At 31.0% G+C, this 11,425-nt stretch overlaps 1 protein-coding gene across 1 annotated transcript; it reads left to right on the top strand.

Annotated features, from left to right (window-relative positions):
• Nucleotides 1-5,316: 5,316 nt before the first annotated feature.
• LOC110724083 lies at nt 5,317-6,252 on the top strand. Its single transcript, XM_021903480.1, has one exon. The coding sequence runs from the start codon at nt 5,317-5,319 to the stop codon at nt 6,250-6,252; it is 936 nt and encodes a 311-aa protein (XP_021759172.1).
• The last annotated feature ends 5,173 nt before the right edge of the window (nt 6,253-11,425 follow it).

Below are 11,425 nucleotides of genomic sequence, written 5' to 3'. Positions count from 1 at the left end.
GGGGCTTCCCATCACTTATTTTCTACTAGTGAGAAAAGGCTTGGGTTTTTGTAAAATTTGACAATTGATTTTTGAGTGTGAAATCCCTAAGTTTTTGGGTACTTAGAGCACTAGCAATGGAGAGGATTACTCTCCTTTTAGCCATCCTTTTATCTACTTTTTAGATTCCTCTTGAATGCTAGATTAGCTAAAAGGATCCTCTTTTTATTAGGAAAGTAGTATTTCCTTTCTGTGGAAAATAAACAATGTCTCGACCCACGTGCCAAAGCAAACAAAAGAAAAAGATAAAAAGGGAAAAGTAACCGTTGGAAGCAACAAGCCAAACCAACGTCAAAGAGCAAATGTCAAATGAGTGATGTTGTGACACTTGTCACAACTTTAGAGGTCACGTATTTTTTGTGACTGAAATCTCTAAAACGGCTATAACTTGTTAACGCTAACTTATTTCAGAAAACCAAAAACACCAACGGTTATAAAAAAAATTTCTGTATAAAATGAGTATTATTTTTCCAATTTTCACACACTTTCATTTTTTGCATTTTTCCCCATTAATCTCATCTATTGTCGAAAACATCTAATATCAGTCAAACAAATTTTTTTTTTCACAAATTTCACTTCCAATTTCAAATATCCTTCATATGGATCGTAATAATTCAAATTACGGGAATAATATGAATTTTCTTAATAATCCAAATTTTCAATATAATCAAAATAATCCTCCTTTTGACCCAAATTTAATGAGTAATCCTCATTTTCAAGCTGCTTTGCAATGGTTTAATAGTCAATCAAGACCAATAAATGTCAATAATATTCCACAATGTCAACCTTCTTTCCCTTTTCCTCAAAGTAGTTCGTCATCTCAACAATCTCTTGGTAATATGCCGGGTTTTCCCATTTATGAACATTTCACTCAGAACATGGATCAATCACCGGGAGGTTTTGGTGGTAGCAATGCAACTCCAATAGAAGAGAGTGGTGATGAACATGTGGAACAATTAGTGGGGGCACAACATCTAGAAGACATTAACGATGTTGATGTCGAAATTGTTTCCGAACAAAATGTCAACACCACCGGGTAAAGGAAAAACCAATCATGGAGCATAGCTGAAGACAAAGCACTTCTATCGGCCTACATAAACGCAGGAGGTGATGTAGTGAGTAGAACGAAGACAAAGAGAAGTGGGTTATGGGTTGACATCTATAACCGCTACAAACGTTCTAGAATAGAAAAACCCGATGAAATAAAGGTAAGAAACATTAAATCTATGCAAAATCGTTGGGATCATATCAATTCACATTGTAGTAAATGGGTAGATGCATATGGGTATCATTATCGAACCAAGGGTAGTGGTGAGTCCGAGCAAAATTTGGAGAAATTTTCTCACGAAGATTATTACGCAACTAACAACAAGATGTTTTGTTTATTGCACTGTTTTGAGGAATAGAGAAAATATACGAAATGGGATCCATCTTTGGCCAAAGATCTCGAATATGTTACACGATGGCCAACAAATGTCAACCAAAAGTGGGGGAAGCGGTAAAATATCACAACCTGATTCACTATCCGAGGTTAGAGGAAGAGGTAAAAAGACCTACTGGCATAAAACAAACAAAGATGAAAGGGAAAGCATCTACTAATTCATCTTCAAGTATAAATCTTGAAGCGTTAAACACAAACTTTAACGAAGTTGGTGATAAATTGAATGATTTGTATAGGGAATATTTCAAGCATTACCCCAAACTTTAACCCCACTGTGATCATACACTTAAGCATGGTGGCGTCCAAAGGGGAAGAAGATAGAGCAAAAGAGTTGCCAAAAAGTTTTAGAAACTTGTAAACCGTTCACGAGGTGAAGGTTACACCCCTTAACGATCCAGGAGATCGTTAACTCTAATAGGTCTGGAACCATGACTGGTAATTCGGGGATGAAAGTACAAATCCAACCTAAAAAAGATTGAACCTGCCCTAATAATAGGCCTCTACTTTATTCTGATCGTATTCATGTGCGCTTTCTGACTAACATGCAATCAATAGGATTAACCCTAAACCTGTTTATCTATGTTGGTTGAATATTAATGCACAAATAAAACTATTATTGGCGATCACTTGAATTATGTTCATATTAACCTAAACAAGATTATTAATTATCTTATTAAGCGTTATTACAAGTACAAATTCTCTTTAAACATGCATAAAAAGCGTGATCAAGCAATAACAATAAATATACATCAAGCAACATGATATTAACAAATTATATATAAGTTATCCGTCAATTAACAAATAACATGAAATAATTCGTAAATTAACAAATTACGTTAAAGTATATAATTCGACACAACAATAATCATAATCATAATCATAATTATCATAATCATGTTAAAGCATAATACTAATAGCAAGATCCTATGGATGATACTAACAAGATTAATAACAAACCCTAGCATGTCACTAAACATTAAAGATCAAATATATAGCCTTAACATGATACTATCATAAATATTAGAACAAGAATAAAGCATCACATGAATCACAGTTGTCATATTTGATATTAGAAATTATAGTTGCTACCCTAAACATGATACTAGGAACTTATTGTTGTCATTCTAAACATCAAATTAAGAAAAACATCCTAACATGATACTAGGAATCAAAATAACAACCTAGACATGATTTCTATATCATAATAACGATAAATCATTTAAAGTACTTACTTGGATGTCTCGTATCTCTTTCTAATAACAAAATACACAAGGTAGTAACTTCAAGGAAAATAATAATAAAACAATTAAATCAAATAATTGAAATAGAGATTAAGAAAGTTTAGACTAGATTTGGGACCAAACCCTCATAAATCAAACTTTTCACGTCTATGGCGAAGGCAACTTCAAACTATGTTAGGTGTGTCTAAATCTTGTAAATGCGAAATTTTGTATGCAAAAGTCTAGTTTAGAAAAGAGAGAGAGATAGAGTAATCAAGAGATTCTTGATGAGAGTTGGTGAGAAGAGAGAATTAGAGAGAATTGATGAGAAAAATTGATGATTGAAAACGGAGGTTTTAGGAGGCTATTTATTGAGAAAATCAGCCTGATGTAATAAAAACGAATCAGAGTTTCAAAAAGAATAAAACACGATCGCATCGTCAAACACGCGCGTGGCGCCAAATGCTGGACTCTAGCGCCAGACGCCAGGTATGGCGCTAGGCGCTGGTTCTGTCGTTAAACGCTGGAAAATAGTTCTGCGGATTTTGTTTTTATCATATCTTTTGATCCAGAAGTTCAAATAAGTCATATAATATGTCGTTGGAAAGCTCTTGAATTATATTTTACAAATAAATTAGAATCAAATTAAAATCTTTTGTAGAAAAAACAATATGGCCGAAATAGTGGAAGGATGTCAATTTTTGATAGGGTTTCATATCTCATTCATATCTTTTTCGTTATAACTCGGATTTAATATTATAAAATATCATTGGAAAGGTAATTTCAATATCTATCCAACCATATAAAATTTGGATAAAGATTATGAGGCATGAAAATAAAATCTGAATATATTCCACTTCGTATAAAACAAGGATTCTAAAAAGGAGTAGTTTTATTCAATTTCAAACTCTTTGAAACATAATTATCAATCCTAACTCCATTAGGACTTAAGAGAACCTTCTAGAATATTATAGAAGAATATAATCAATCCTAATAGCTTTAGGAATGATAATTAATAATAGGCCCTCCTCTAGATCATTGGGCCGCATATAAAAACCAAACCGGGCCCAGTTTAGTATTTTGGCCATAACTTCATCATTATTCATCGGAATTGGGCTTATAATATATCGTTGGAAAGGTCTTTTCAAGACATATCCAACTAAATTATTATTGGACCCTTATCATGGACAAAACTAAACTGGAATGCACTTTTTTCATAAATAAGGTAAGAAAAGAAATATTTTCAAAAACAAAAAGAAGAGATATTTTAATAAAAACATACTCATCACTAGACTTTTCACACTTTCTCTTTGTTCGATAATCAAATGACATGAAAGGTATTCATCATTGGGTTTGGTTTTGGGGATACACATTTGGGTGTCTACAATTTGGGTGGGCGACTTTTGGATCAGTTGAAGGAAAGAGATTGAATTAAAAAAGCACAAGTTGAAGAAAAGAAAAGGCAAAAGGATGAGGCCATGAAGTTTAGAATGTTAGAAAGATTAATGTAGAAGCCTGTTCTTGATGAAGTTGAATAAGAAATGTATAAGAAACTTAGAGATGAATTCAGTAGTAGATTTTTTATTTGATTTGATTTAATTTACCTGATTGTACCGAGTAATCATGATTTGTTATTACAATCATGAGTTGTATGTTTTATTATTATTGTAACTTTGCAGAATTATTGTCAATGTACCTTTTTAATATGAATGTAATTTCTATGTATTAATATGAACTTTATGTTTACTAAATTGAGTTCAAGTCTGTTAATGTTACTTTATATTATTGTGATAATGTGTAAGATTGCTACCCATGACATTTCATCTAACCAAAATCTTATCTTCTGACATCCTTTTTTTTATGACCACATATCATTATCTAAAATCTAATCTTCTGATTAACCTTATCGTTTTTTGTCTAGATAATTTATCAGATTGCTCCCACGACATTTCATCTAACCTAAAGCTTATTTTCTGACATCCTTTGTTTTATGACCACATATCATTATCTGAAATCTAATCTTCTGACTAACCCTATCGTTTTTTGTCTAGATAATTATTAGATTGCTCCCATGACATTTCATCTAACTAAAATCTTATATTCTGGCATCCTTTGTTTTATGACCACATATCCTTGGGAGAAATCTTATCATCTGACTAACCTTATCCTATTTTTATCTATAAAATTTATAATATTACTCCCAATAACATTACATCTATCAATATCAACCTTTTTTCCCTTAAGCATTTAAAAAAAAAAAAAAAAAAAAAAAAAAAAACCTTAAAACCTTCTATTTCAAATATTGTTTGGTAATAAACATAATATGAATTTCGATTCAAACTCTTCAAGCTCTTTTTCTTCGTCTTCAAGTTCAACTAATGAAATCTATGATCAAATGGTCATGAATTTTATCAACGAGAGTCATCGATTACAAGTAATGCAAATGCAATACTTGTAGCCGTAAACAATTCAGTCTAGTAAAATGAACAAAAACGTCAAAGAAAACGAAGAGTAACTGTGCCGAGAAATTATGAAGCAGCTCACGACAATTTAGTTTCAAATTACTTTAGTGACCAACCAGTATACGATGAAACCACATTTAGAAGGAGGTTTCGTATGCGAAGACCCCTTTTCCTTTGCATTGTCAACACATTAAGTGCAACTAACCGTTACTTCCAACAACACCCAGATGCTACCACGCGTCTTGGTGCTTCACCCCTTCAGAAATGCACAACAATCATACGTATGTTAGCTTATGGTTGTTCTGCTGATCAAGTAGATGAGTATCTGAAGCTCGGTGAAAGCACTGCTAGAGAATGTCTTACACAGTTTGTCGACGGAGCTCAATTTGCAAATGAGTACCTTCGCAAGCCAACATTGGAAGATATCCAACGCCTCCTTAGAGAAGGAGAGGATAGAGGTTTCCCTGGCATGTTGGGCAGCATTGATTGCATGCATTGGGTCTGGAAAAATTGTCCAGCTGGATGGAAAGGAATATATCAAGGAAGATCTAAAACGGTGACCGTTATTTTAGAAGATATTGCGTCCAGAGATTTATGGATTTGGCACGCCTTCTTTGGGACGTCTGTTGAATCCTGCAACGACATTAATGTACTTCAACGTTCTCCGGTGTTTGATGATATAATATATAATCGTGCTCCACAAGTTCTGTTCACTATTAATAGAAATAATTACAACAAAGGATATTATCTCACAGATGGGATTTATCCAAAATGGTCTGCATTCATAGACGCTATTGCAGTCCCACAAACCTTAAAGGATAAATTGTTCACTACACGTCAAGAGAGTGCTAGAAAGGATGTTGAGCGTGCATTTGGTGTGTTACAAGCTCGGTTTGCAATAATTAGGAAGCCTTCTTTGGCAGGGAGTGTAGAGTTGATGTGGAAAATCATGATGACTTGCATCATCATCCACAACATGATAGTTGGAGACCAGCGTGATACATATTTAAATTATAAAGATCCAATTGAATTCTCCCAAGAACAGCCTAAAAATATGTCAAGGTCGTCCTCAACTGAACATTTAACGTAACTCCTAGGTAGTATGATCATAATAATTTTAGTAGATTGCTAGCTTCAAGAGGGGAGATTCGCGATAGACAAGTTCATGAGGCATTAAAGAACGAATTGGTTGAGCATTTATGGGTAAGGTCAAGGAGCTTGGTTGAAAATTAGCATTTTAATAATTTTAAATTATGTGTGTTATTTTCATTGCTTATTTTCATCCGTGTATTTCATATTTTTAATTTATGTCTTTTAGTTCATGTATTTCATATGTTAATAATTTTTTATATTAATGTTAAAATGTATTAGTTGACGTATTTTTGTTCAATTAATAATAATAATAATAATAATAATAATAATAATATTTTACAAACTAAAATAATAAATAAGTGTGTAAATAGGAGAGAAATATATGGTGGGGTATATGTAAATAGGAGAGAGTATATGGAAAAGGATACTCATTGATGTTGGAAATATTTAAGAAAGAGGATAAGTAAAAGGATGGAGATAGTGGGAAGTGATGTGGAAGAAAGAGAGTGTGATGTGTCAAGTGGAGGAAAGGAGACAGAAATTGGGAAAGGATTGTTGCTTACTCATTGATGCTGGTGCTCTTATATCCCCTTTTAAAAACAAAAACATTTATTTAAACAATTAACCTACACTACTAATTCTAGTCCTCCTTAAATTCACCTTTGGGGTTAACTTGTTGGGCTCTTAAAAACTCTTTTATTCACAACAAGTTAGTCCAATACTTTTAGTAATGTTGATCTAATTTGAAATACTTTATACCCAATTAATAACTTATACTTCATCCATACTTTTATTATTGCACCACTTACCTTTTAAGGAAATTTCACAAATATTGCACCATTTCCTTTTAAAAAACAAAATATGTGGTGTTCACACTACAAATATCCAATATACCCTTACTTTTAACATGTGATTCTCTACTTTATGTTTACTTCACATGGATTTTTTTTGTATTTTTACCCTTATCTCTTTATTTTTCCCACTACGAAAAAATGTGTACCCAACATGTATGGTGCAATAATAAAAAAAATAAAAAAAAAACGAAGGAAGTATTATTTTATCCACAGTTATCTATATTTAAATAATTACTTCATTTAAAATAAAATGAATAATTTTAATTTATAAATAAAATAAATATTTTATATGTAAAATATTATAAAAATACGAAGCATTACAGTCCTAATATGTCCATTATTAGCAATTAATCGAAAACATCACAAACGTCAATATCCATTGAAAAGCCCTACAAAGATTAACCATTACCAATTAGTGATGTACGTGTTACCAAATTACATGCAAGACATACTTGAAAGTAAAAGATGTAAGACTTGAAAGTAAGACAACTGCCTACAGCATATCTATAGATGCAACATTTATGTCAAGTATCAGCCTCCTTCTAATCTATGACTAGTCTTCGAGGGCAAGTGATTTCCCCACTCCCATTGTTAAATTCCTAACTTCATTTCCCTTCATCACCATTTCAATTTTCTTAAGTAAATTGGAGTGCAGATATGAACTATGGGAGTGCAGAAATCATTTTCTGCGTTCGAGGGCTACATTCAGTATGTCGATAGCCATTGACACCAGATTTCGAGCACTATCGAGGAGAAGTTAAGAGTATTAGACTCCGCGGCACATCAACCACTAATACAACATCATAAATGACACAAATATCATTGGGTTTTAATACTTCCTCCGTTCTTTTTTTTATTGCACCATGAGGGATTTCACGCTTGTCAATGCATTGCTTTAGCTGTTAATATCTTCTATTATACTTTTGTAAAAATTATAAAAATTTGATATTTGAAAAGAAGATTTCGTGACGAATCTAACTAGATCTCTCATGACTATATTTTTCCTAATGGTTAAATCACAAATGATGGTCAAAGAACATTAAGTGAATAGTGTCAAAGTCCAAATGGTGCAATAAAATAAAAATGGAGGAAGTAACATATTTCATTGTTGATAATCTAATCTAACAAATAACATTGACTAGCAAAGAAGCAATGCACTAGCTTTAGAAAACAACATGATTACTAGATTCTGTATGCAATCCACTATTTAAAGCCCCTAATACAGAGAAATTAAACATACTTTTTCCAATGTAAAACCCAGAATAATTGATGAAACAAGTCAAATAATGAATAAGTATAACAATCAACCTTCAAGTTACAAACTTTTTCACCCAAATTAAACAATAATTACAAAATCTATAGCATCATTGGAATAAGAAAACCCCACAATAAAAATTCATCAGTTCACACTTAATTAAATCAAAACAATACAAAAGTTACCACCCATATTATTCAAACCAAAAAAGAACCAATGATCAATTCATATATATATAAAAAAGAACGCAGAAAAGAGAAGAATGGTTTACAGTCACATTTTTCGTATTTTCTCTCTCCACTTTTGTGTTTTTTAATTGAGCTTTGGTATCATCTTTCACATATGAAATATACACACAAAAACTAATAAGACTAAAAATTAACTTACATTACAAAAAAGAAGACTAAACTCACAATTGAAACCCTATGATCACAATCACATAACTATAAAACATGAACAATCAATCAATTTTTTGATTGCGTAAAGTAAAACTGAATATTTCAAAAAAAAAATGTAGAACATGAATAACAAAAACAACAACTTGAAGATTCACAACAAATGCAAAACGAAATAATTAATAGTTATTTGAGCATAAACTAATAATAAGTGAATCAAACTGAATTCTTGCGTATTATAAAAAAACACTAATAAAGGATTTAACATGAAATTTATTTCCTAACAAGTGAAATTTGAATTTAAATGCTTTATTATTTCCTAACCCAAAAAGACTTTCATTAACAAAAATCTTTACCCTTATTTCCCCCCAAACCAAAAACAAAAACCCTAATTAACTTTAATTAAGGAAAAAAATAAATAAATAAATTACCTTTTAGTTCAAGAAGAAGAAGACGAAGGAAAAAGGAAGAAAATGAAACTAAATTTGGTTCATATTTTGTTTTCGGTGTTTTTTGAGGAAGACGAAATAAAAATCTCAATTGAAGAAATGAATCTGGTCACTTTTTGGTTGATAGAATTAAACTCACAATTCAAGTAATGAATTTCAACGCTGATATTGATAAGTAGAGGACTAACAAAAAAAAAGTGTTGATGTCAATGGAACTAATGGTGGGTTTGAATGAGGGTTGATGAATTTTGACAGTTCATTTGAATTTAGCTGGGTTGAATTTGTTTGGGTTGAATGTTTAATTGAGTTAAATTGTTAATTTAAATTTTGGTTGGGTTGAATTTGATTGGGTTAAATTGTTAATTTATATTCAGGTTGAGTTTAATTTGATTGGGTTAAAAACTAATTTGCACCAAAACAGAACCAGTTCAATTACGGATACAAAACCACTACATGCGAGTAGCTAGTAATGGGTGTGAAATAAGATTTAAAAATCACATAATACGTATATATGGAGTAGTATAAACCAATGGTAGACCGCCCGAAGAAATCAACATTTTCTTTGTTTGATATTGTTGATATTCTAAATCGCACTTAAGTTTCATCAAATTCTCCTTTGATGAACCAGTCCCCAATTATATTGGTTGTCGCCTTCTGATCCCTCTCTTTATCTAACCTACATAACATTTATATATATATAAATATATATATATATATAAATTAATAAGAAAATAAGACAGTCAAAATAAATATAAAGTATAGACTATTAGACTACTACATAAAATAAAGACAAATACAATTAAATAATGATTTACATATTAAGAGAAAGTTTTGAAGGTTTTGATTCTTCATCATCTCCTTCCACTACAATGTCCATGGATTTTCCCTCAACAACATTGTTATTTTTTATTTAAAATTATTCATATTTAAACGCTTTAGATCATAACAAATTTTGAATTCCTTGAGTCATGTATCACATTTCTCGATAACTTTTCCAATGTAGTAGCATCTAAATTAAAACACCTAGTTCAAAATATAAGGTATCCAACGACACATCATGTGCAACAACTTGATAAAAATCTATGAACCTAAGTGGCTCTGCAAACAAATGACATGTAATCATAAAAACATAACTTTTTACATTCTTAAACTTCAATGTATAGAGTGGTATTAACATAGTTTGAGCACCCATATTATTATTTCTGAATTCATTTACAACATCAAAGGTATATTCCACATCAAAACCAACCTCATTTCCCTTCGCATGAGATTACAATATTCTACAACTGCTATAAATAAACCAATCTATATCTTCATCTCGGATATTTTTGTCTATATTATGATGTGTATAACCATAAAAATAAGAATCAAGTTTATAAACTATAAACGAGGCGATGACATCAATATCATCGTAATACCCCACTATTGTCAAAACAAAAATAAGATGATTAAGATCCTTAAAGGTAGAAGGTATACCCATTGCCATCGTACCACCCCTACAACAAGCATTTCTAACTTGATTTATAGCAGAACTGTAATTTGATAATTGTAAAGAATATTTCAAACATCCCACATTTGATCCCCACTGCGATCATACACTTAATATGGTAGCGTCCAAAGGTAAGAAAGCTAGAGCAAAAGAGTCGCCAACAAGTTTAGGAACTTATAAACCATTCAAGATCACAGAGATCGCTAACTACATAGTGGTCCTGAACCATGACTGGATATTCGAAAATGAAGCTACAAATCCAACCTAACAGATGTTAAACCTGTCCTAAATAGGCCTCTACTTTGTTCTTCTCATATTTATATTCCTTTTCGATCAACATATAGTTATTAATTTAATCATAAACCTGTTTAATCTATATTGGTTGATTATTAATGCACAAATAAATCTTTTATTAGCGATCACTTGAATTAAAATCAAATTAGCCTAAAATCAAATTATTAATTATCTTATTAAGTGTGATTTCAATTACAAATTCCCTTAAAACCTACAAGAGAGAGCATGATCAAGCAATTACAGTAATATATCAAGCAATATATAATCATTTATAAATTATATATAAACTATTCGTAAATTAACAAATAATATATAAATATTTATAAATTAACAAATAATGGAAAATATTCATGATTAAAAAAAACATAAAACTTTTCGTTAATTAATAAATAATGTGAAATAATTCGTTAATTAGCAAATAACATAAAACAATTT

Source organism: Chenopodium quinoa, unplaced genomic scaffold, assembly GCF_001683475.1.
Source record: "Chenopodium quinoa cultivar QQ74 unplaced genomic scaffold, ASM168347v1, whole genome shotgun sequence".
Lineage (NCBI taxonomy): Eukaryota > Viridiplantae > Streptophyta > Magnoliopsida > Caryophyllales > Amaranthaceae > Chenopodium > Chenopodium quinoa.
This window is presented reverse-complemented; position numbering and strand designations above follow the sequence as displayed.